This window comes from Falco cherrug, chromosome 3 (genome assembly GCF_023634085.1).
Source record: "Falco cherrug isolate bFalChe1 chromosome 3, bFalChe1.pri, whole genome shotgun sequence".
Lineage (NCBI taxonomy): Eukaryota > Metazoa > Chordata > Aves > Falconiformes > Falconidae > Falco > Falco cherrug.
Genome location: NC_073699.1, coordinates 112,994,605 through 113,020,413, shown reverse-complemented (window position 1 = coordinate 113,020,413; position 25,809 = coordinate 112,994,605). Strand labels below are relative to the sequence as shown.

General features: G+C 43.7%; 2 protein-coding genes across 9 annotated transcripts in view; one reads left to right on the top strand and one right to left on the bottom strand.

Annotated features, from left to right (window-relative positions):
- Window positions 1-19,000, bottom strand: part of MTOR (mechanistic target of rapamycin kinase) — a 66,874-nt gene extending 47,874 nt beyond the window's left edge. For 2 of the 6 annotated variants that reach the window (XM_055704121.1, XM_055704124.1), the window contains exons 1-27: window positions 18,371-18,389; window positions 17,570-17,733; window positions 17,088-17,196; window positions 15,537-15,769; window positions 14,976-15,176; window positions 14,085-14,219; window positions 13,342-13,617; window positions 12,911-13,019; window positions 11,896-12,082; window positions 11,576-11,704; window positions 10,532-10,776; window positions 10,139-10,354; window positions 9,272-9,477; window positions 8,594-8,716; window positions 8,158-8,247; window positions 7,973-8,065; window positions 7,335-7,469; window positions 6,868-6,997; window positions 6,406-6,656; window positions 5,488-5,529; window positions 4,357-4,443; window positions 3,587-3,754; window positions 3,209-3,321; window positions 2,639-2,801; window positions 2,302-2,394; window positions 1,448-1,594; window positions 497-639 (exon numbers count right to left, since the gene is read on the bottom strand). In XM_055704121.1, coding sequence (XP_055560096.1) covers window positions 497-639; window positions 1,448-1,594; window positions 2,302-2,394; window positions 2,639-2,801; window positions 3,209-3,321; window positions 3,587-3,754; window positions 4,357-4,443; window positions 5,488-5,529; window positions 6,406-6,656; window positions 6,868-6,997; window positions 7,335-7,469; window positions 7,973-8,065; window positions 8,158-8,247; window positions 8,594-8,716; window positions 9,272-9,477; window positions 10,139-10,354; window positions 10,532-10,776; window positions 11,576-11,704; window positions 11,896-12,082; window positions 12,911-13,019; window positions 13,342-13,617; window positions 14,085-14,219; window positions 14,976-15,176; window positions 15,537-15,769; window positions 17,088-17,196; window positions 17,570-17,689 — 3,944 coding nt within the window. In that variant the 5' untranslated portion in view covers window positions 17,690-17,733; window positions 18,371-18,389. Of the gene's footprint in view, window positions 1-496; window positions 640-1,447; window positions 1,595-2,301; window positions 2,395-2,638; window positions 2,802-3,208; window positions 3,322-3,586; window positions 3,755-4,356; window positions 4,444-5,487; window positions 5,530-6,405; window positions 6,657-6,867; window positions 6,998-7,334; window positions 7,470-7,972; window positions 8,066-8,157; window positions 8,248-8,593; window positions 8,717-9,271; window positions 9,478-10,138; window positions 10,355-10,531; window positions 10,777-11,575; window positions 11,705-11,895; window positions 12,083-12,910; window positions 13,020-13,341; window positions 13,618-14,084; window positions 14,220-14,975; window positions 15,177-15,536; window positions 15,770-17,087; window positions 17,197-17,569; window positions 17,734-18,370; window positions 18,390-18,927 lie in introns of those variants that run through there. The other 4 variants (XM_055704122.1, XM_055704123.1, XM_055704125.1 and 1 more) reach the window with 4 other exon arrangements.
- Window positions 19,001-19,298: 298 nt separating this feature from the next.
- Window positions 19,299-25,451, top strand: UBIAD1 (UbiA prenyltransferase domain containing 1). 3 transcript variants are annotated; one of them, XM_055704395.1, is made up of 3 exons: window positions 19,299-19,483; window positions 19,835-20,395; window positions 21,309-25,451. In XM_055704395.1, exons 2-3 carry the CDS (start codon window positions 19,873-19,875, stop codon window positions 21,794-21,796), a joined length of 1,011 nt encoding a protein of 336 aa, XP_055560370.1. In that variant the 5' UTR covers window positions 19,299-19,483; window positions 19,835-19,872; the 3' UTR covers window positions 21,797-25,451. The 3 variants fall into 3 exon arrangements, with proteins under 3 accessions (XP_055560370.1, XP_055560369.1, XP_055560371.1); XM_055704394.1 differs by having other exon boundaries at window positions 19,299-19,542; XM_055704396.1 differs by lacking the exon at window positions 19,299-19,483 and adding an exon at window positions 19,559-19,652.
- Window positions 25,452-25,809: the final 358 nt, after the last annotated feature.

Sequence of the window (25,809 nt, the reverse complement as noted above, 5' to 3'; positions counted from 1 at the left end):
ATTAAGACAAAATTAAACCAGGAATGACCACTTTGCTAACAGCAGTAGTCAGACTCATATGCACCAATATGACAAGTGTATGCCATCAAGAAGAGATAAACAGGCAACTGCTTACAGAGACTCAAAGTTTCTCCAAACATACTGGTTGCAAATGAAATAAAGCACTGCGGCTTATTCCACACAGAGACATTTTTATTCACTCACAGTAGTTCCTCAAAACTATTTCATATTCTGCTGTTTTTCCAGCTTTGCTTTTATGTGCCTTATGTCATTTCTAGACTAATATGCAGAATTCCACTGAAAGATTTTGTGCACATCAAGTAGCAGCCAACTGAGAAGGGTGGAAACGAAATCAAGTTGCCAGCTATTTGATTTGTCCCAAAGCAGGAGCTATATTTACAGAACCCAAGAGCTTTTCAATATCTTTATTTTTCCTTATAATATCTGGCTTGCATCCGCAATTTCAAGTGATGCGAAAAACACAGAATTACTCTACCGAGCCATGGGATTATATGCCTGAGCCAGGGCCCAGCATGAGCGCAAGGATGGTGAGGAGGAATCTTTCAGCAGCTCCAGACTCAGTCTTCTTAACCATTCCAACCAGTCATCTTTGGAAACTCTCCTTGCTGCTCCCCAGGCCTGCAGTACAAAGCAAGATAATTGACCTACCAAATGAAGGACTATCCAAAAGCAGAAGAAATCTATCAGCAGGCAGCATTACTTCTTTACAGCTCCAAATTACATGACTGAGATTCCATTCTCAATTCCCTGAAATCCATTACCTTTACCAGAAAAGTCTCATTTCTAAGATATGTTCCCTAAATGTATTCCTGTCATGACATGCCAAGTATTTAACATTAATAATTCTTTCCTTACAAAAATACATTAAAAGCTGAAGCCACTGTTGAAACATCAGCTTAAAAATACTTAATGCATTCAGAATTACATTTTTAAGTCCAGCAATTTCAAGCCAATCCATCCCACTACTAAACTGAGCGCTACATCCATTTACTGTTCAAACTAGCTGGCGCTTAGCTATTACATTCTATACTGGCTTGAAGAGAATATAGCACTAAGATAAAAGAGAAGTGGCTAATGAAAAAAGGCAGAGGGTCTGAAACAGATGTCACTAGAAGCTAAACAGATGATTCCCTGTGATCTAGGAAGCCTTGTTCATACTTTAGATAACAAGAAATTGTCAAGATTATTTCATGGCTATTTGTAGTCTGATAATTCAGCTGCTCGTCTTTAAAGTTGCTCAGCACCTTCTAATTTAAAGAGTCTCAGACACTACACTTTGAGCTCAGTTTTGTACAGAACTGGCAACAGAAAAGAGACATAAATAAATGTAGTTCAGATGCACTGGACAAACGCCTTAGATGTGACACAACACCTCCTTTGTTCAGTAGGAGGAGCAAATACATGTTGTGCAGCGATGCAGTCTTACCTTCTGCAGGTTGATGGTACTAACATGTAATTTCTTCATGGGACCTGTTTCCACAGGACCACTGGCCAAAGTTTCTCCCTGGTTGCTTCTCAACATTCGGTGCTGATAAATCAGGGGATCCTCTTCTTCATCAGCAAGAGTATAGCCCTGCGATAAACAGCTTACAGTGAGGATCACACCCACACATACAAAAGCAATTCTCTACAAGCCAAATGGATGACAAGTCAGAGCACCATCCAATCTCACAGCCAAATTTGGGAAGCAATGAACCATGTTTCATTACAGTGATTACACATTATAAGCCAGACAACAGAACTTTTCTATTCAAAGTAACTAACTATTAAGAAATCTTAGCTCCTAGTATTAAAAGCCAAAATAATACATCTTAAAACAAGCACTCTTTCCTATTTGACTCACTAGCAAGCCAAGAACAGCAGTGTGCTTCTTGTCCACATCAATCAAATTGCAAACCAGCTACTGAGTTTTTGAGATGTGGGACATCCTACAGAAAATACTGAGATAACAAGGTCTCCTTAAGTCCTGAAACTATGGAAAAAATATGGTAAATTTGCATTTAAGAACTACTGAGAAAAAAGTAATGACACTGGCTACAACTCTAAGTTCCTACCTAGAATTTGCAGGGATTTTTCTATAAGAAATATTTGATACCAGTTGACAATAATTTTCCCAACGAAATCTCAAAGTCCCCTTAAAAAGCTGTACTTAACACACAAATACAGCAACAACCATTCTTCACTTTATGAGTAACAAAACTGAGTTTCCAACTAAATGTCTCAACGTGAGAACATCCGCAAAATGCCCTTATACAAACAACTATGTATTTGTCAACTCACCTTTACAATTCTGCAGATAAGAACATCGTAACGTTGATGGTTAATTCTGTGTCGCACCAGAACTTTGTTCACCATCGGGATAAAAATCTGGTACTGTACAGGGAAATGCATCAAAAGCTAGTTACTCAGTGTCACCAAGAGCAGTATATTCCACCTTTGTTTCATGGATCTTAAAAGAAACCAATTCTGAAAGTTTGATTTCAGCAACTCCTGAGAGAAGAAAAGTCTCTTTTCTCTAAAATCCAGAATGAGTGCATTACAAGTATTCAACTTTAAAGCCCTGACCTTTGGGACAGTCCCTCCTTCTATGAGCTTTCAAGCCTAAGAAGAGTATTACCTTCTTTCCCAGCTGGAACACCAGAGAGGAGAGGGTGTCCATTGCAGTTGTTCGTAGCTCAGGGCTCTGATCTAGTGTTCGCACAATGGGATGAATAATACGTGAAGCATAATCAGTGAAATCCAGGGACTCTGTCAAGCGGTCCACTGTTTCTAGAGCAGCTCTAAAGTCAGAGCAGAAAGAAGGGAGGACTGATCTCTCATGGCATAAGAGAGGAGAAACAAAGCGTAAAAATACGTGATTCATGCTCAGTCCTACTAGGCATCTATAGTAATAGGAAAAACAGTTCACCAGAACTCTGTTAATGCAGCTAGTACGTGCAGGACAGCTTGTAAGTTACAGTGACTAAAATACTGACAGGTGAGAACCAAAGAGTAATAGTCTATACCCAATAAAAGCTCATAATAGTGCTGTGAAATCCAACCAAAAATAACCTTCCATAATGATTTAACACAGAGAAAACCCATGGAAGGAACTAAGTGATATTTCATTCTACACATGGCTAGGGCAGCCATTGCAGAATTTGAATACCACAGGCAAAAATGAGACTGCAAAGCCACCAACACTTACTTGCGAGCCACCACTGGGACATCTGGAGCATCAAATAACTTTACAATGGGAGGTAGTAACAAATGAAGGTAGTCATCCAGGTTAGCTCCAAAGAGCTGGATCGCATTCAATAGCTGGAGGGAAAAATGAGCTAATGTGACTCAAACTCATGAAAGAGATGCATTTTAAATAAGTCAGTATGCAGCGGAAAGTTGCTTCAACCCTGCACTTTAAACAAAGTGCTATCTGCACCATTTCACACCGAGCCACTGCTGAACTGCACCTATCCCATTTGCTTGCAACACACAAACAAGAAGTCCTGCTGGTGCATGGCACATCAGGCACGCACCTGCCTCAGCAGTGCCCAAATCAACAGAGCTGCTGCAGCTTCCCACTCACCTTGACAGAGACAATTCGACTCTGACTGTTGTCATGCATGAAGACCCGTAACATGTGAGGAATGAGCTGAGGCAGATAAAGTTTGAATTCACCTCCTAGAGCTACCACAATTTGCTCAATAAGTAGAATAATTGTGCTCTGTATGGAGTTGTTCATGACCCAGAAGTCCTACAGAAGAAAAAAAAAGGGGGCCGGGGAAAAGGGAGGAAATTAAAACACTTCAACTGAGCTGTACTAATTACAGGAGAAGCAAATTATAGGAGTCTAGTTTCTAGCTAAATTCAAGATTGCAGGGAAGAACTCTACTTCCCTTGTAGGCTAATAGAAATTGGCAGTTTTGGTCTGTTTTTAAAACAGTCTGTGCTTCAGTGTATTTATAGCTGTTAAAAACAACCTCCAGGCAACTCATTTTTCTAATCCTTCTAAGTGTTTGCAAACAGTAAGTGAAAATGAAGTGAAATGCCACCTATTTATGAACTCCAAACACCTCTTGCTAAAACTATGTTTCTGAAAATAGTAAGTGCACAAAATCCAAGTGCTCAAAAGAACTCAAGCACTAGCAGAACCTAGGGAGCTGCTTTTATTGCAGTTACTAGTAATAATGTATATCACTGTTTCAAATAACATGTTATTTCAAAACACAATTATTACTTCAAATACATGGAGCTCTGCACTTCATATGACTTTATGAAGTAATTGATACTTGACAGCGACAGAAATGCTATCCACCTTTTCTGACAGTAACATGCCAGCTTAAAGATTGTACTCACTCTCATCAGGGTGACAATTTCATCCATATAGGGCCGAATATGACTTCTCACAAAGGACACCAACATCCCTAGCTGCTGGAACAGGAACTGGAAGGAAGAAACAGGTAGTGATCAACGTAGTTTATTCAAGTATCAAAGCAACACCGGCTAAACGGCATTTCACAGGCCAATTGCAAGCTCATTTACCAAACAAATAGCATGCATAGCTCCTACATGCTCAAAATCTGGGGCTAAATTCTTGGAAGCCTCAGCTCAATGGTTTGGGTTTTTGGGGCTGGGGTGTGTGTGCATATGGGAGAGTGGTTTTGGGTTTTTTTTGTTAGCATATTTCCCCCCCCCCTCAACCTGCACCAAAAATTTTGTGAGCTCAAAGCCTTAGACAGTCAAGTATAGAAATAGAGGTTTACGTGTCAGCAAATTTATAGTGTCAGAACACACCCGCAAGCACAAACACCTCAACTACAGAGCTTTGCAATTTAGGTTTGAAGGATGCTTCCAAAAATTTAACCCCTAATCCTTTCCCCCTGCCTGTAAACCAAACTGACACACATTTTAAGATACTCTTTTCTGTACTCTTTCCCATCCCCACCAAGATATATTGGTGAAAAGTTACTGGGGAAGAGAGTTTGGTCCTTGCCAGAAATATAACTTTTTTTTTTTTTTTTAAGACAATTGATTATACCATAGAAGTATTTTGACTGTTTTGCAATTCTTTTTGCCCCAATACAATCTTATGCACTCACTCCTGACAATGAATTTACTATTGAGATTGGTATGAAATATTGTGGGTTCAATTGCTTTATCCACAAAGTAATGTAGTCTTTTTTTTTTTTTTCTTCCCTCTAGGAAAATGTAAGTTATTGTGTACTAAGTTTCATTTCTTCATGCAGTATTTGAAGACTATGGTGACAAAATACAAAGTGGAGCTCAGAAAAAAAGAGATAACAGATTTTTGTGAAAACCAAGTAAGAAAGGAATAACATCAGCTTATTTTAGTGAGACCAGTACACCTACATTTACCAAAAATGAACATGAGCTCCTGTACTGTGCCTTTTTTTGGTGTAGTGAGAGAATGCTTACATATAGGACAAGGACCTGCCTCCTTTAGGCTTTAAAGTCACGCGTACCCACCTCAGCTCTTCTCCCCAGTACACTTTCACCATCTTCTTTTACCTGAAAATTTTTAAACAGAGTGTGCACAACTGCATAGCTTTCAAGCAAGTTAGATCAGTCAGGTCTAGGAGTTCGGCCAACCCAGGCGTGTGAGGTGTTTTCCTTCCAATCTGAGTAGTAGTTCAGTCTGGGAGAAAACAGCGGTTCTATAGCAGGGTTGGGATTCTGCTAAGGGAGCACCCATCCCACCTATAAAACACAGTACCAATAACTAGTACAAACTGCCCTTCCCACCTCAGAGATTTCAGCTGCCTGAGGAAAAGGCTTGGCAAACAGCAGCTATCTCTGTTTAGGTGAACCTTAAGCCCGTTATTACCTTCACACAATTCTCATTTCCTTCTAAAACTGTAACTTAAGTGGGAAGGAAGAGAATGCACTGCTGTGGAATCACCACCCACACTGCTCTGAATGTTAGCAGACTGTAGAAAATTGAATTTTCCTTCTCACAGATGAGCCAAAGTACGTGGTTGCATCAGAAATTTAAAGAATCTGCCTCTCATTTAATAGTACTGTTTCTAACAGTACATTAATGCAGAGATCACTGAAAGCTCTGGAAGCTGCACAGGCTGTTTTCCTGAACAAGACCAGCTTGATAAAAAAATCAAATCAAACCAAAGAATCAAATATTGGTCTTCTAAGGATTATGCTCAGAAGCAGCTGTTTTAATAAGAACCAGAAAAAAAGTTTCCACTGAATATTCTACCAAATGCTCACAGGAGAGAAAAAGCAAAGCTGAACCTCACTTCTGCAGCATGCTTGGCAGCAACACATAGCACAGCAATGCCCAAAGCCAGTCGCATTCTCTTTTAAAAAATGGATTCTTAATTCAGGGCAGTGGAACAGGAAGGAAAGAGGAGTGGTCCCTAGTACACTCACCTCTCGGATGGCACCATCACAAACCCGTATTACATTAAGGAACGTTGGCATGACCTGGGGCAGGAACTGCACACACTTCAGCCCAAGAGATTTGAAAATAAAGGTGATGGCCTGAACTACCATAGTGTGGTGCTGGGATAAAGATTGGTCTCGGAAAATCCTCATCAGTGCCACCATAGAGACAGCTGGATAAAACTCATCCAGAGGGAGGTTTCCCATGTTCACCAGCATCTCACTGGTACTGTAGTCCGCTAGGAGAAACAAAAGTGTCACAAGCTACATATTAAACTGTCTTGAATACCAGTTCAGGAGTACCCGAGTATTAGGTGAAAATGTGTACACTAATAATTTGTTAAGAAGTGGAGACAAACTACTAACAACAACAAAAAAAAACCAGCAAAAGAATCAAGATCTGCTTGTAGATCCTAAAGTTATTAACTTGAAAGAAATTCAGATGCTTACAAGAATCCTGGCTGGATTTGGACTCTGAGAGGCTGACAGCTGAAGCATCTCGTGACTGATCAATCATGCCAATGTTCACTTTGTGTTTGTAAGGGTCTAAAGCACCCAGCAACCCTAACACACGAATAGCCTAAGAGAGAAACAAAAAGAAAATTCATCAGAACTTCATCACCAAGGCAAAAGTTAACACATGAACCTACATGTTTGGAAATGTCCTGAGGATTAAAGAGAAAAGATCTGGAACTGAAGTGACTGCCTGTAGAAAACATCAACGCTTTCTTTCCATTCAGCTGCTGGAGGCCATTTCACCGACTCAACACTGTCACCCTCTTAATTCTCTTTATTTTACTTCTATCAGCCACAATAATGACGCCCCAACCCCAAATCTATACAGACACATTTATTTGACAGCTCTCTCTGCCCCCAAAACTTTTAGAAGTGGTTGTGTGATAGCTTCATGTTCATACCTCTCTACGGGTGCCCTGGTTCTGCTCAGTCTTCAGGAAGTTCAGAAGCACCTCCAGCAAAGTTGGGTACTTCCTGTATGGTTCCACTACATAACCTGTGCTGGCCACAAGCTGTCCCAGTGTCCAGAGCGCCACCTGTAAAGATCAAGCCCAGAGAAAATTAGTTTTGACCAGGGAATTTATCGTGTCTCCTGATCCATCAGTCACACAACTTCTGTAAAGCTTCTTCGAGCATTTTAGGATCACACTGCAAACCACAGTGCACTGTTTGAAAGCCTCTAAAAAGAGCATTTTATTAATAAGCAATTGTAAAGAAAGTGATAATCAATAAATTGTTAGACTGACTGAAATAATTCCCTCACTCAGAGATACAATTCAAATAGGTATTCAATTCAGCGAGTCCAAGCCTTCCAATAAAAAAGGCTTTTTTTCCCCCCCCTCCCTTCTTCATTTCCTCCAACAACTCTGTACTATGTCACAACAGATAGGCACTGTAATCCCTCACCAGTGTGACCATACACTCCCCTAGAGAGACTCGCGTGATTTAAAGGTTTAGTTTAGCAGCTATGATGGGACACACTTCATTACAGTTTTGGTCACAGCAGATGGCAAGTTTAGCGTGGTTGTCAAACACTTACTTGTCTTTTAGCCAGCAGGGAGGAGTCCTGTAGCATGTCCATAATTATAATGAAGAGCTCATCCACCCACTTCCTCATCTCCAGCCCACTGACCTATTGGAAGACAAAACCCAAAGTCCTTCATCTAGCATTCCCAAAAGCTTAACAACTGACAAGGCTAGCAAAGGTACCTGCAGTATACCTACCTGTGCAAGCTCCCCTATGGTAGCTAGGACATTGTTAATCACCCCTGGATTTGGATCTGGATCAGGATCTTTCAGTTTCACAATCAGTGCCTGGTAGGTGACAGAGGAACAAATAAGAATGTGTTTAGAAGACTCCTGGCTGTACATACAGTACTCAAAGTTACCTTCCTTTTGTTTCAGTCTGAAATTGATTCCACAGGAGCTCATCTTGCATCACAGTGAGCATTTCAACAGCAAATGAAACTTTCATTTCATGAACTTTATGTAAATCCAGAATCAAGTTAGGCTACACTGGCACATACACTCATTACTATGGGTAACATCTACACCAATCTGATTTTTGATGAATCACAAGAACTGCAGCTCCTGAGGGCCATGTATCCACTTGCTAGATCATCTCACTCCAAAGTCACCAAGAAACGTACAGAGACTCTACCTTAAGAATAGGCTCCATATATGGACGAATGAGGCGTGGAGCATTAGAAACAAGGTGACCCAACATCCTGGCGCTTTGCTCTTTAATCCTGCCAACACCACTGTGTTCCAGCTCTGTTAGAATCTGCAGAAAAGACAATGGAAGCATGAAAACCAGGACAATAAAAGTAGGCAAAAATTCTTTGGATTTCCTCCTCTCCTGTCCAACGACAACAGAAAAAAAAAATCTCAGCACTTGTAAAGGGTGTTCTACATTTACACTCCATCCAGTTATTTATGTCTAAATGAAGCTAAAATTAATTATCATAAAACTGATTTGATGGCTCCAAAACCATCTAACATTTATGAAGTGATGCCATCCATTCACCTAAAAGAAGCACAGAATGTTCTTCCTCAATACAGATGCAAAGCACTCCAGCATGACGAATGTGGGGTGAAATAATGACTGATACCTTATTTCCTTTCTAATACATCCTTAGAGCTTCAGTCCAAAATGCTATCACTAAAAAGATAGAAAGTTGCTGAAACCTACTAAGCTGGGTCATAAGTATTTTTCAAAAGGGAGATATTCCCCTACTCTCCCACACACCCACTACAGCTAGATAGTCCGGTTCTTTAACACCATCTTAGTCTCAGTACCAACTATCCCACTTTCACTGCAGGCATCCTTCTTCATTACCTGGATTAACATCTTGCGCAGGAAAGGCATGACAAAAGCAGGATTCATGCTGCTCAGGCGACCCACAGTACAGATGGCCAGCTCTCTGATTTCAAACACTTGGTCATTCAGGGCTACGAAAAGAGCTTGCAAATTTTCCGCCTGGGCAAGGTGAGCATCAAATCGCTCATCCAGAGAAGCCAACACACAGAACCGTATATCAGGGTCTGCAAGAACACATTTGTTTCTCTTTAAATGTAGTAAAATCCTGTTCTTATTATTACCCTTATCCACAGGCAGACCTCAAAAATTCTTCACCTCAGGGAAATGCTGAGAGCTTCCCCAGCATAAGACACTACATCAGCATTCTACGCATGAGAAATGCAGTAGGCCTGCCCAAGAAATGCAGTGCTGCTCAGCACTGCCCCAATAACCAGGTCAGTAAAATGTCAGCCTCTTGCATCTGTACAAGTAGCACATTTCGAGGCAATGTACAGAAAACGAACTCATCTCAGGTTACCATATTGCAACTGAAAGAATGAAAAAAATATCAAGTAGGAAGATTCAGCAGAAGGTACCAGCCCCTTCCCAAACTACAAAGTTGAAGGCCACGACACAGAATAACAGCAAAAGATGTCTCAGGGCTCTGCCTAGTTCAAAGGACTACCCAGGGCACAGTTTGAGCATTTTGCACTAGTGTTCTATTAATACCTCAAAAATCAAGTTCTGAGAAGAGAAACTGGGAGACATTTTAAATTTATAAAGAATGACAGCTTACGTTAGGGGTAAATATGTTCAAATTCTACCACAACCTTAATATTGTCACCTGCTCAGGTGCTAAAATTAACATGTGGTAGGGGAACCCTTTTCTTGGAACCCCACACTAACCTGGGTCAGTTATTCCAACCACAAGCAGTTTGCTCAGAACATCAGCCACAACCTGCACTGCTGTCTGACTGACCACATGGGCATGACCACTGATCAAGTGGATGGAAGGCGTGAGCAAGCGAGAGCAAGTACGGGCTGCTTCCATCCGGATCTCCTTGTGCTCGCTGTTCAGAAAGTGGTCTGCACAGTGCCGAACAAACTGAGTCAAAGAGTGGCCTAGAAAGAAGAAGATGGGGAATTTAATATGGGTTTACACCTCAATTACTGGTCTTACCAGGGAATAGGAGTTAAAGAAAGTGCTCTCAGAGTGTTCCTGCTACTTCCACTCTACTCCAACACACTAGCATTTACATCCCAAACCCCTTGGTCCCCTGCTTTGTTATTTCACCTTACCTTCAAACTCAAAGCTACCCAGTGTACGAAGGGCAAGGGTGATGCTACCCACATCACTGGCCTCTGGGATGTTGGTGAGACTAGGGGAGGCAAGCTGGTGGGCAAGGCCCTTTGGCATGCCTGGATGTCGCAGAGGCTTGTGCATTAGAACAAGGGAGAGCATTTTCAGCAGCCCATCCTGGATATCCTTCTTTAGCTGTGGGATCTGACGACTCAAGTCATACAGCACAGCTGTTAGAGCAGGGCTGAGGGCAAGAAGCAGGCACATAGATTAGAACAGAAATAATATGAAGTGCCTATTTCACCTTTTTGTTTATGCCTTTGCCCATCAGAGGATAATTGTGGGCATTCACACATCACAGCAACACCTTCCAGCAGATCACACGGGTCCTTGTGTGAACTCAGGCAACATGAGATGACCTTCATATATGAAGTTCGTGAGCAAACTGCTGGGACTGCGGCACACATTGCTACATTAGGCAATATTGCTGGAGTACTGTTACAAATCTAAGCTTTTTAGACACAAAGACAACTAAATTCACTTCCAGAAGGCAAGATTCATCTAGTCTGAATGGCTTTGTGCTACCTGGATACTTTCTCCATACCCTCCCCATACTAACAGATTCATCATCTAGGAAATTTCCAATAGGAACTGTCAGCTCCAAAGGTGAAAGAAGCCAAGAGCAAATATTCAGTGCTTCAATTCTGCTACCCTGCCAATTTGATATGGCAGAAATCTGCTGGCCTTCAGAAGCTTTCTAAATTTTTGCAGGCTGTTGCCAAATGTGTTTGAATAGTAGAAAGTAAAGGAGATTGCTTTTGAATTCACCAGTTGTTCTACAAAAAGATTTCTTTACACAGAGACCAATGCTCTTAAGCAAATAAAGACACATTAATGCTTAAAATATATCATTCTTCTTAAAGGCCATTTAAAAGCAATAATCTTCCTTCTCAATCTGAAAACTTTCAAGGTTTCATTCTGTATGGCAAACAATGCCATCCAGTGGTTAACAGAAAAACATGCTCCCGTGGCCTTGTACCTACCTCAGGCCCACAGCCAGCATAGGTTCCAAAAGCTCTTTGATGTCCTGCTGAATACTGGGTCCCATGGCTCGAGCCAGCATACTAATGCAGGTGAAGACTGTGGCATCAACCTGCACAGACTTCTGCCTCCTGGAAAGGGACCACATAGAAGTTAATTAAAGAGGAGCTGCTATTTTTCAAACATCGTTCCTCATCCCACTTCTGTGTTACCAGTCTCACAGAAACACCTCTGATTTTAATACAGTAATTTGATCCCACATTGCAAAAATTATACAAACAACAGGTGTTTCAGTTTCTTCCTCTAGCCTTCACATACTTACTTGTGGGCAAAGTCCTTTGGTGGAAGAGCTGCTTTTATGATTTCAAGGACTTTTGGCAGGTAAGCTTGAAACTCAGACCTCACAGCCACAGAAAGCAAACCCAAGGCCTGAAAGGCTGCTGTTCGCTCCTTCTCCTTCTTCACACAACTGAGGACATGATTCATGGTGTCTGGAAGATACTGATCAGCTGCCCACAAGAGAGAACAATACAGATATTGGAAGCTGTTTAAGTTTATAGTTACATCACATTTCCAACTAAACCTTTACAAGTATAAAACTAGCAGACAGCCATATAAAATTTGCTGGCATGAGCAGTGGCAAACACATGTCACCGTATAATAAAATTTTCAAAGCCCAGAAAGCTTTCTTCTTAAAAATATTCACCAAGAGGTATGAGGAAAAAAAACATCACAGCAGTTTTTATACACAATTCAGATCCAAGTATCTTGTTTACATAGCGATTGACTAGAAATTCGAAATAGCATCACAAAGTTTGTTCCAACCCACTTAGAGCAGCTTGGTGACTTGCTTCCAGCTCTGATACTCTCCTGAGCTTGCTTGATAAATCAATTGAACTATTTCAAAGCTGGCAGGTATTTCTCATTTTCACTTGATATTTCCTGGCACATTTAACAGAAAAAAAGGAAGACAACTCTGCTGATAATACTTGGGATACATTGAGTGGGAGCAAGAGAGCAGAGTTCAACCCTAAGTCTGACATACTGAGAAAGTCAAACAACAAAAAGGAGGTTCTATCTCTTGTGGTATTGATCACTGAATTCAGACAATAGTTTTCAATCCTATTTCTTCTTCAGAGCAACATTAAGTCACACTTATAAAATAAAAAAAATAAAAAAAAAAAGACTGTCCTCCCACAGAGGAATGTGCTCATCTTACAAGCACCACATTTGTACTGCTGCATTGCGTGCACAAGCTCATCTGGACCAAAGACAGCTGGATAACTTCCAGCCCAATTTCAGCAACGTTTCTAACATCCAACCATCTGTCTTGTCACCTGTGAATGCTGAAGGACGGAAAGCCGCCAAGCGTGGTAGCAGATTGAGAACCGTCATCTGGATCAAAGAATTTTTGCTGGTTCTGCACTTGAGAACCCACTGACACACCTGAAAGGAGACAGATTGGGCTCTGAAGGATGGCCATTGGCAGTAATGCACAAATGTTTATCACCTGCATACTTTAAGGCATTACACCGACATTTGGCTTCAGAGTCCATCAGAAAGACAACTAAGACTGCTTCCAAAGAAAGTAAATCACTTGCTTTGAGACAGACAGTGACAAAGTTGGGATACATACAATTAATGGATTTCGATGCCTCAATTCAATACTAGGCAGGTATTGCCTGCTAAGTAAGGACATGGATAACAACTGCTCTATAAAAACTGGTGTTGTGAATGTTAATATACGAGGTGAAGAATGAACATTTACTTGATCAAACTTCTCTTCCATTAAATCCCTGCAGCATCGACTTTCTACCAACGTAGACTTTGCTGGGACAGGTGAGGTTGCAAAACCCATGATTCCTTGGTGAGCACTATACCCCAGAAGACCAGCCAATGCATTTGACTGAGAGGGCTGAAGAGACTGGAAGCTAGTGAAGGGAGTGATGTGGCGAGGTTTGGTACTGAAGCCCATCAGGTCTTTGCAGTACTTGTCATGCACAAGCTGCTGCTGAGTGATCTCTTCCATCTCCTCTCTAAGGCGCTGGACAAAGTAGAAAAGCATGTTTTTTAAAAAAAAAAAAAGAAAAAAGAAAAAAGTAGTTGAATAAGAGATTCCTAACAGTGCTGCCCAAATCTCCTGAGCAGCAACCTGTATAATTTATATCCAAATGGCTCTAAAACATCAACTAAGCACAAGTCAGCAAAAATATTTGGGTATCTAATATGCAACAGAGTCCTCATTCCATATATTATTCTTTTTCATTGTAATTAACCCACTTAATAGCACTTTCCACCACAGCTTAATACCTACTCACCCCAAAGTTGTTGCTGTTCTCTGACACTTCAATTTCTAACAATCAATGCTCTGACTCCATGTTCAGATGTTTTTTCAGCCCAACAACCCCATTTCAAACACAACAGGGTATTTCCACAGATTGCCAAGTTGCTACACATTGTCAACAATTTGGCAACCAAAAGCCATAACCCCCATCTTGTTCATTTGCTCACCTCTCCCTCCATACTGCTGATTCTCACTAACTCATTGAGGATCAGTAAGGCACCATGGATTCGGTCATCACGGTTCATTCCTTTCTCTTTGGCCAGAGTCTCATCAAAGCCCTTCTCAGCCTCCTCATATGTATGCTTCAGGGAAAAGAAAAAAAAATCTCATTGATTATGCAGAAACAAAGCCTGTGGAAATAAAGTAGTACTGCCAGTCAAGAGCTACTGATGTCCTGTAATTTTCTAAGAGTAGCCACAAACCACAACTGAGTAATAACAGAGTATAACAACACAAAATTCAGATTCACACAGAAGTTCTGGACTCTTCTGCAAAGCATTTTCAACAGCACTAGTCAAACAGCCAGCCGACCATGCCATGGCATAAACTTAGTCAATATCTGCAACACATATCTGACTATGAGGAATCTAAGTTCATAACAGTTGACTGCACTTTCCAAACCTTATTTGATATTATGAAGCTTGAATTCACGTGACAATGGCAGCAAACCTGAGGTTCAGACAAAAGAATCTTTACCTTTTTCACTCATGTTTTACCTACAATAATAAAACCATCTGCTAGTAAGAGATGACAATAGATAGATGATTGCATGGCCATAAAAGTAGGTCAGGCTTAACAGCTGAAGATGAGCTGCAGATAAAGCAATGGATTCTTGGTCGAGTTAAGTGTGTTGCTTACTTTTACAGCAGGCTAAAGGAACTACTCATGTAGGCTATTATATTTTCAACCCTTTAAAAGGGAGGCAGGTTTGTGCTGACGATCAGACATACTGACAAAGGTGACATAGGTTCTTAGCTTAGACAGCTCTTCTAAAAACTGGCACTAGATCATTTGTGTTGCATTATGAGAGGCTGCTTCAAAACAAAGTTATTTCTTACTCTGTACCACTGGGGCTTCTGCATCTCTTTTGGCTCCCGTTGAGTGGTGAGGATAAGGCAAGCTCTTAAGGCAGAAACAGCTCCCTCTCGGATGGCCTGTTTGGGATCCCACACAGCCACAAATATATTGTCAAAGAACGGCTGCACTTGTTGGAAGAAGAAGGTGGGCACACTGATTGCCAGCTCGCGCAGGACAAGAACCTGGAAGTGGGGAGAGAAACAGTGAAAATCTGTGAGGATGAGCACCCATAGACAAACCTCATAACTTCTGGACCATAGTATCACTTATTTAGACTGTCAAGACAGTTTGAGAGCCTGAGCTGTTTCTAGCGCCATACTTTTACAGTTCCTAGCACAATGGTGTCTCAGCCTTCTTTAGTCACTGGGCTAAGGTAGAAGCAATGAAGCAGCACTGCATCTGCCACACGATCATCACCAATTCTCAGACATGGACTGGCAGCCATTCCAGAGCTTTTCCACAGCTTTCTATGCACATGTCCTACCCCTTTTAACTAATCCTGTTCCAAAACTGGTTAAGACAAAAAAAAAATAATCACTTACAGCTGCATGTCTTCGACCTTCATTCCTGTCAGCTCCCAACCATTCCAGAGCTCGTTTCACCTCAAACTCCACATACTCAGCTGTGAAGGTGTCACCAGCCATTGCAAGCCGTCCAATAGCCTTGGAGGCCATCTCCATTACAACAGGGTCATTGGATGGCAAGAGATTCCTCAGGTAGTTGGCAAACCTGCCAATACGGGTGGCATTACCTCCTTCAACACCGATAAGACTTGCTGTAGAGAAAGAGAGCAATGCTGCAGATTTTCCCTAAGAGTCAGTGAGGCACAGTAGGTAAACCCTGGATGAGAGTTAGTATTCCCCATCCATTCCTTAGATTCCCGTTAATGCCTCCTAAACTGCAAATCCACAGAAAAGAAAAATAAATCAAACAATAGGAAAAGGCCAGCATTCTTTCAAGCCTGAACTTGTTAAGTGGGCAGGAAAACACATCCAGCAGCTTCACAGATTTTCCCCATTTTTAATTTAAAAAGAGAGAGGAAAAAAAAAATCCACCCTGGGATCACGGACTCATTCCCAATAGAAAGGCATCCATCCACATGCAACTACTATGGCTGGTCCACTTCAGTAGAGAAATCAAAGACTGAATGGACCAAGAAAATTGCTCTCCCCCTCAGCCCTAGAGATGGTCTCTCCTGGCCAGGGTGGAAGCACATTGGCAGGTGGTGGTGTTGCAGAAGCTTTCACTGCCAGTGCCTGGGTTGTACCTGCTCTGTAGATAAAGAGGCCATCACTGTCCAGGGTTGTCAAGCCGGCACCTTTCAACAGCACTAAATTCACAGAAACAATTTTAAAGTGATACTGTCAGCTTAAAATCAGATGTTGTCAACAAAGATTTCTCTAGCTCAAGGGACTTCCGCTGTTTTTAAACAGGTTGGGATTGGATGATTTTGTCTGTGAGCCTAAAACATAAGCACCTCCTATCTGTTTTTTAAAGAAGTAACTGCTACAATACAACCTACTCGCTTGGAAGGCAAAGTATTTATGTGAGCTGATTTCCCTAAGAGTCAAGATGCAGGCAGCTCTGCCATGTTACAGCAAAAGCACAACCAGAGCAACTGATGGAGCAGCTGATCAGAATCAACACAGAAGCTATGTGAGCCCCTCCCAGGGATGGAAGCTGCAGTTATTGAACCAGGTAAATTTAAATAACAATAATCAATCTCCCTCAGACAGAAGAGAGTTGAGAAAGTCAGCCCACCCTGATACATACAGATGGACAGCACAAACTGTTCTCAACTGAGCTCAAGAACAGATTTTTCACATGCTTAGCACTCACGTTTGATGCTTGACTCCCAGAAGAGCTTAGGGCCCATTAAGCATCAGGTTTTCAGTCACTCTCAGCACTCAGCAGCTCTCATGTTGACAGTTACAGACAGATTTTTCAGAACCCAGCAACTAGCACACACCCAGCATACTGAGAAGTCAGACATAAGGCCCCAATTATAAAAGCTCATGCCTTCTGAAAATCTGTCCCTAAAGATAGATGCGTGAAGAGAAAACTCACCAGAGGTATGAAGCACCTTCACTCACCTATAGCCAGAATGCCACCCTTCCTTTCATTTGCATCAGAGCTAGAGACTAGCTCAAATATGTGATGGTTCAGCTGATCATAAAACCTGGTAGATTCTTCCTGACTCATCTGTAAAAGCAAAAAGTTCAGATCAGCTTTCAGCATTCTTTCCCTCCTTTCTGCCCCCAGAGCCTCCATAAAGACAATTTCTCTTTAAGTGACCTAAGAAGCATTAAGTCAACCATACATTACAAGCCCAAAACAGTATCTCTTATTTGTGCCCTAGATGTGTCAAGTTTATTTATTCCGGCACTTCACCACCCATCTGTGTCACCAGCGCACTCACCTCTCATACATGCTAGGGCAAAGGTAACATCACTATTATGCCCCCCCTCCTAAGACCAGCTTCCATAGTCCAAAAATTTCCATCCTCAATGTACCAAGCCTGTGCCCTACACTCATGTGATAAACAAGGATAAATTATCTCGTTTACAGCACTCACTTCACGGAGCTCCATGGTGACATAATGCTGCAGGTCCTTGGCAGCTTTTGCCCTTGTCTCTTCACTGCGACTCTTCAAGCCATTAGCAAATTGTTGGAGAATGGACACGGTGCCTGACATGATGGTGGAATGTTGGGGCTCGGGGGCATCAAGTCCTGTAACTTCTTCAGAGAGACATTTTTTAATTTTTTTTTTACTGCTTTTAGCTACTAAAATCTCTGAGTTTCTTCCTTAATGCTGCCCCTGCTGTTTCCAAAACACACATCCTATCACATGCAAGGATGCTGTACCAGTAGAGCATAAAAAATTACAAGTAACAACTATATTCCTTAGGCCTTACAACCCTGTGATAAAACTGCATCACCGCCCCCAGCCTATTTGCTCTCTAGTTCCTTAAATACCAAAATACACTCCAGTAGGTCAGGTGCCCAATCCCATGGTAATCCAAATCAAGGGTCATGCAATAGCTGAAAAATAGCAGGGTCAGATTAGGGTCTGCAATTATCCTATAATAAGTAAGCGCAATCATTCCTGTGATTATATCATAATCATATCTGACTCCTCCTTGAACACTTTCATCCAAGTTTCTCCACAGAAATTCTAGCACGTCGCTAACACAAGGAAGGCTCGGCGCTCAGGGCCTGGCAAGCGCTACATTCTCCAGCAGATATTTAGAGACGGGAAGTCTACTTATAGCAACACCCATCATTGCAACAGGATGTTTATTATCGTAACACGTAACCAAACATTCTCGGGAGTCTGTCTTTATGTGGAAAATATTTTAGAGGCTTGGCCCCCTACCCCGATTTCCAGGTTACATAAACCCAAGCCGAGCGCTTGACAGCAGGGCCCACGGCGACACAAGCCACCAGAGCTTCAGCGCCTTCCTCCCCCGACACCCCCCGCGCTCCGCCGCGGCCACAGCGTGCGGCGGTCCCGGGCCCCCGGCGGCCGGGAGCCAGGGGCAGCACGCGGCCGTCGGCACCCTGCACGGGGCTCCCCTCACAACCGCGCCGGCAGCCGGGGGACGTGCCCGCCGGCGGGCGGGAGCCGGCAGGCCCGAGCCCGGGGGGTGCCCGCCGCTCCGCGGGCCGGGGCGCGGGAGGGGGGAGGCGGGGCGGGCACCGCCGCTGGGGCGCGCGCGGGGTCTGAGGCGGCACCGCTGCGGGGGCTGGGGGCGCTGGGGAGGCCGCTGCGGGCGGGGGGCGGCGGCGGCACAGGGCCGAGGCGGTGCCGCTGACAGGGGCCAGCCCGGCGGGCGCTGAGGCAGGAGCGCGCAGGGAGGGCCGCGGCAGCGGGGCTGCGGCGGGAGGGAAGGGGAAGGCGATGCTGAGGGGAGGCTCCGGACCCGCACTCACCGCCTCCGCCCCGACCGCCGCCGGCTCCCCCGCTCCGGGCCCCGCGCCCTCCCCTCCCACCGCGCCTGCCGGACCGGCGAGCCGCCGCTGGCCAATAGCCTCCCAGAAGGGCTTTGATGGGCGCCGCCTCTGAGCAGTAGAAAAAGAGCAAAAGGGAAGGAGCGCGCGCAGCTCCGCCCCTTCTCCCAAGGCACCGCAAGGAGAAGCTGTCCCCTCTCGGCCAATCGCCCAGCCAGCCGGGAGCGAGTGGCGATACAGCTGACCAATGGAAATGCTGGACGTGCTCGATTGGCGCAAAGTGAGCGCTAGGTCCACCTTCCAGTCGCCGGCTGACTTCCGCCCTCCCGCAAGGCCCGTGCGCCATGTGCGCATGCGCTCTGTGCGCAGCGCGGTGCTGTGGGATACTGCGCCTCGCCCGATGTGCGGCGCTGAAATGCGTCCGGCTGTCCGTGACAGGCCGGGCGGAAGGCGAGGCCGTGTCCAGTTGTAGGGGCGTTCCGGCGCCGCAATGGCTGCGTACGTGTGCGTGCGCCCTTCAGAGTAACCCTTCGCAGCCGTACGTGACGACGTGGGCCGTTTGATGTTTACGGCGGGAGGCGCTGGCGTTCCGCTCCGGTGAGCGGAACGCGCTGGGGCGGCCGCGGGGCAGCGGGGGCGCCGAGGTGGGGCGGCGGCGGCGGGCGGGGCGCAGGCGCGCGGCGGGCCGGCGTTTGGTACGCTGGCAGGTGAGGCGGGCGGGCGCGCGCGGTGGGGCGGGGCGGGGCGGGCGCGCGCGGCGGGCCGGGGGTTGGCGCGCTGGCGGGTGAGGCAGACGGGCGCGCGCGGTGGGCGGGAGAGGGCGGCGCGCGCCTCCCCTCAGGCGCGGCCATGGCGGCGGCGGCCTAACGCGCGGCCCTCGCCCTTCCAGGTGCTGCTGCTGCTGTGAGACGGGGCGGCGAGGAGAGCATGGGGCCGGGGGACCTGGTGCAGAAGATCAGCATTAGCGCTGAGAGCCCCCGGGGGAGCGAGAGGAACGACGGCGGCTCCGCGCTGGCGGGCGCTGAGAGGGGCGCCCCCGGCAGCTGGAGGCAGAAGTGCGCGGCCTACGTGCTGGCGCTCAGGCCGTGGAGTTTCAGTGCCTCACTCACTCCCGTGGCCCTCGGCAGCGCGCTGGCATACCGAGCCGAGGGAGCGCTAGACCCAGGGCTGCTGGTGGGAAGCGCTGTGACCGTCCTGGCTGTGCACGGAGCCGGCAACTTGGTGAACACCTACTACGACTTCTCCAAAGGCATCGATCACAAGAAGAGTGATGACAGGACTTTGGTGGACCAGATTTTGGAGCCTCAGGATGTTGTCCGGTTTGGCGTCCTCCTTTATACTGTGGGCTGTATCTGTGCAGCTGGGCTGTACGCTGTCTCGACCCTCAAGCTGGAACACCTGGCCCTGATTTACTTTGGAGGACTTTCCAGCTCCTTCCTTTATACTGGAGGTAAGCACTGCATCCTGTTTGCCGTGAATCTGAATGTAAATGCGACAGGATTAGCTGACTTAGCAAAGGTTTCTAGAAGACGCAAGTGATCTCTCTAGTTAACCGCTGTAAAGATATTTGGCGGTTTTTCCTGGGGTACTGGTACAGAAACTTCTATTCTTTGCCATTGATTATGGTGGTAAGATGTGGGAAGAGGCGCACACCGAGTTCGTCAGTTGGAAAGTGGCATTGGGACATTGTTATTTATGTATATGGCTTTAGATGCTCATCAGAACTCTTGCTGAAACTTCTTGTGATGTGACTCTTGTATCCCTCAGCAGTATAGCAGTGGAATCTATTAGTTTGTTTTGCAATGTTTTGTTGTTATTCTCTAGATGGGGCTTCATTGTGAATGTAGAACAGTTTGCATTCTTAATAAGAGGAGTATCTTTTTAGTATTTTCCTGTGTTGGGTAGATTCAGACATAATTATTAAGAAAAGAAAAACAGTCACTTCCAGACTGTCAAACTTTCAAATAGTTATGTTAGTTTATTTGAAAGAATCTTGTCGGTTTTGCATTTTGTTCTGAGCATTGCATATATTTCTTCAGGATCAGGTTCTAGCATGCCTGATCACACTAAGGAGTATCTTTTTCTATAGGTTTCAGCAGAAATAGGTACTCCTGGATGTGAAGATGGGTATTAGAACCTAGCCCTTAGTTTCTGTTTCATTGTTCAGCTGGAGAAATTCAGAAGATGTGTTTCCTTTATTATCATTGGGAAAAAAGAGATAAAATGCTTTTTGGCCATAGCTACGTGTGTGTTGGTCGTTTTACAATATTTCTATGGGAAGGGCTGCTCTGTTATATTATCCATTCTCTTCTGTCATTTGAGTTTTTCACGATACTTCATTTTATTCTTGTGTCTTGCCACAGGAATTGGATTTAAATATGTTGCACTTGGAGACGTGGTGATCCTGATCACCTTTGGGCCCCTGGCTGTCATGTTTGCCCATGCTGTGCAGGTTGGTTATCTGTCTGTCTCGCCACTGCTCTACGCTATCCCACTAGCTCTCAGTACTGAGGCCATCCTGCACAGCAACAACACGCGAGACATGGAGTCTGACCAGCAGGCGGGTATTGTCACCTTGGCCATCCTCATTGGCCCTGCGTTCTCCTATATTCTCTACACCGTGCTGCTCTTCTTGCCCTATTTGATTTTCTGTGTGCTGGCCACACGTTATACCATCAGCATGGCGTTGCCACTACTCACCATCCCAATGGCATTTTCACTGGAAAGGCAGTTTCGGAGTCAGAGCTTCAACAAAATTCCTCAGCGGACAGCCAAACTCAATCTCCTCTTGGGGCTTTTCTATGTTTGTGGTATTACACTAGCACCAGCCGGTGCTCTGCCCAAACTGTAACAAGAGCTGTAGAGTCAGGCCCCACAATTCGGTATTAATGCTGATTAACTGTGGGTGATGTGTGTATGTGACCCATTATGGACAGTGGGAAGAATGGAGAGACTGTCTTGAGCAGTTGGTTATCTATGAGTTTGATAATTTCTGGTCTTGGTTAACTTGTACGACAGACCACTCAAAAGTGATTTGTCAGTTCTTCAGAAGGAGTGAATTGTGCAGCTTTGCTTCAAGGAAGCAAGGAGATGTGAGGACAAGGAAGTGTTTGAAAAACCTAATCCTTCTGCCACTGAATTCTTTCGCTGTCAACTCAATGAAAGTGAGATTGAGCCTCAAACACAAACTCTGTTCCCTTCACAAGTGCGGTGATTGATTGCTCTTACAACTCCTTTTCTTGCCATGGTCAGGGAGTCCAGTGGCTCCTGTGTGGTAAACAGAAAACACTGCCAAATGTTTCGCATCACAGCAACGTAGGTGCTATTACTTCACTCCCTTGTGAGCATAGTTCATCTGTTGTATGGTTTAATCTTTGTTGTGTTTTTTTTGCCTAAACAAATTTTGAGCTTTCATTTCCAAGCCCCCTGAAATGCATCAGATACTAATTCATTAACGGTTGCTTCTGCTTGGTCTTTATAGTCTAGAAATTTCAAAGTTATGTATCTCTGTGGGATGTTGGTGCTAAAATGCAGCATGAATAGCCCACTGTACAAACTTTAAGCCAAAACCAGTACATTTATATTCTGCTACGAAAGCTGAAGCTGTAAATGCAAATTATGCAACTGAAAAGCCCTCAGTGCATAGGAAAACAAGTGGTTTCCATTTTTGCATTTGCTTAGGATTTATTCTCTGAATGACAGTCTTGGAATTAAGGGGGAGGCAATAGATAGGGTGCCAGATTTCTCTGGCATGGATTAATGGATACATGAGTGGAAGAACAAATTCTTAGTTTAAAAAAAATCAGTCTTTTTTCAATTGTCATTCTTTGGTTATTTAGCCACTCAGAGTATTGGAGTTGAATGTCTTACCATAGGAAGCCCAAAAAGAAGCCCAGTTGAGCAAAGCAGAAAGGTACAGAATTAGAAAAAAAGAAATGGGGATTATTGCATTGGCTCTGCATAAAAAAATTAAGACTGGAAACAGGAAGAAAGCATTTTTGTTAACAAGATTTTTGCTAATGGAGTCCAGAGTTTGTGTGACTGAATCAGATTTACATATTGTAAAGTTCTCCACCTCTTCCCACACACACCCCCCTCTTACCCTGGGGTTTTGTTTTCTTCTGCAGATCTTGCCGCTTGATACTCGCGTAGACATTTGGAGAACTGATTGTTTCAGCAATTGTGTAGCAGTGTGAAAAATATGCCAAACGCAACCAGTGCAAAGATTAATTTGATCCATACTATGTTGCACAGTGGCAACTGAATTCTTTTCTGGGTTGAAAAATAAGTTTCCTGTGTGCAGGAAACTTTTTTGGTGAAAAGTTTGTTCACAGGAGCTGTGGGAAGCTTCAGAGGAATTGACAGAGGTGTTGAGCTAGAGCTGCTAGTGCCTGAAGCACAACTTTGCTTTTGAATCAAGTGGGAGTGTGCTAACCACTATATGAAGGGCTTTTAAATGTGAGCAATAAACTAGCAATAAAGTAGCATGGTGTTACTCTGCATCTGTTATAGGTAAGTTATACCCTTGTGGTGTTCATCTGAAAGTGCTGAGTATTATATTAGTGGGTTGTACTGACAGTAGTAGAGCTGAGTTGATGGTGCAAGATTACATGGTATAGCTATTTAAGTGACTTTTTATGGCTTTGTGTTATCCAGTGTTACCTGCCTCTTGGCTTCCTCCTTTACAGCTGCACTGTAGTCAACGGGAAGGATTCTTTCCAGATATATCTTATGAGCCACAGTTTCATCTTATTAAAATTGGGCAAATGATCTCTCTGACTAGGCACAAAAGAAGAGATGGACCTCAGCAACTGTGTGCTGCTTTCTACATTAAATACTTGTTTAAGTTAGAAACATGAGAAGATGCAAAAGTTCAGCTCAGCTGGATGGAGGGAGCTATCCAAAAGGTTTTGGAAACTGTTTTCAATACACACACAACACAGTATCTACTGTTACTTCTTTGTGGACCTTACAGAATAAAGAAGAGTCTTGCTACAAGACCCACTTCACTTTTCGGCAAAGCAAAAGCTGTTCTGGGGATATGGACTTAGCTGGTGAATCTATTAACCTTGCAATTGGGGATATGTGAGTTTATTAGGTTAATCCCAGCATAGCTTTGTTGCTACCTTTTGTAGCAGCCAAGTGCTTCATTTTATGATAGCTTGTTTTTGTATAGCTATCGGTTTAAAAGAATGGATAGTTACCGTTTTTTATATTCCTTCTACGTAAACTAGAGTACTCAAGTGAAATTCCTTCAAGTAACTAATACTTGTATCATATGTTTGCTAACTGTAATTGTAGTGGTGGAAAGATCCAGGCTGTGATCATCAGTAGTGTATCTGATTGTAGTTGTATCTAGGCTACCCTTTACTAGCAGGGAAAAGCCCCCTGTGTTGGTGTCTGCTTACTGCTGGGAAAGACCCGTGCTTTTTGTTACAGACATGAAGGAAGAGCTTACCAGTACAGGTATATGTTTGTGGAACACTTTTCAAGGTGAGGGGGATTCAAAGCATTTTAGTAGTAAGAACGAGATGAAAATTTGGTAACTCCTTGCTAGCAGATGGTAGTTGCCTCAATTCCCTGTCTGTGAAAAACAATATCATTCCAGGCTCTTAAGGATGTTAATAATAAATAACACATTCTTTACCATGGCTTTGAGGAAGTAAGTTACCTTCTCTGTGTCTCAGAAAACAGCTGATTTTTGCCTACCTCACAGGGATGCTGAGCCAACATTATTGTTATAAAGAGCTTTGACATTAATAAGTGCTTTATCTCTGTGTACTTCCCCAAAAGCATGTTAGTACTAGAAAACATTTTAGGTATGAACTAACCTAACAGGTGACTTAACCAATGTAAGTAGACCAAAATAATCTCCACATAGACATTGAGTGGTAAGAGAGGTTCCTTTATTGGTCTGTTATTTGATAAGGACGCTGGGTTTCTTTCCCTACGCCTCTCCTCCATGTCCCAATGCTACGTTCCCTGCATATAAACTTTCTAGACTCCTTTCAGGTCTGTCTTGGTGAGCTTGTTGCGATGTGATGAGTCTATGCTGGTAGATTAACAGATCTGTAGCCCATCTGTTAATGTGTCCTAAAGCACCTCCTGGCCTTCTTATCTAATAAAGTGTCTGAATGTCATTCTGATAATTATGCCGTGTTTGATTATTTCATATCACTCCAGTTGTATTTTTGCACATGTATTAAAGCATCCTTCTGGAAGAAAGAGGGCCTTTGCTGTGTTTATAGTATAAGTGCATGAAAGATCGTATTATTTTTTTTCTGTCTTAAGTGTCCTTTTATGAATCGCATAGTCCTGTCTTTCCATATCATCAGGTAAAAAGTTCAGTGATCATCTCCTACTAATGGCAGACTTCAGAGTAGTTCCAGTGTTTTCATCAGAGCGGAATTTTCTTTGTAGTTTTCTGTGCCATGTACTGTTCAGCATTTGCAAGGAGGTTTCAGCTGAACTTTCAATCTTCTTAATAAAGATGGACTTCATCCTCATCTGTGTGGTCTGCTATTCTTCCAGTGCCATGATCTCTGCTCCTGACTTGTAATGATTTTGTTTCATTGGGCTGTGAGGGCATAACGCCTCCCTTATATGTGTCATAAATGAGCCTAAAGAATGGTTTCAAGTTTTTCTGTCTTAGCTGCTGGTGCAGTCTACTATAAAAATGTGCATGCAATTAGCTTAAGGAGACTTAAGTCTTATTTGTCTTACATGCTTTCTGGCTCTCTTTTTTTTTCATATGTGGTTAAAGTGGTTTGAACAGTCCAGAGCGACCTCTTGGCTCTGCCACCTCTATTTTATATATATCGTATATATAATATATATATAGCATATATATTATCATAGCTGAAA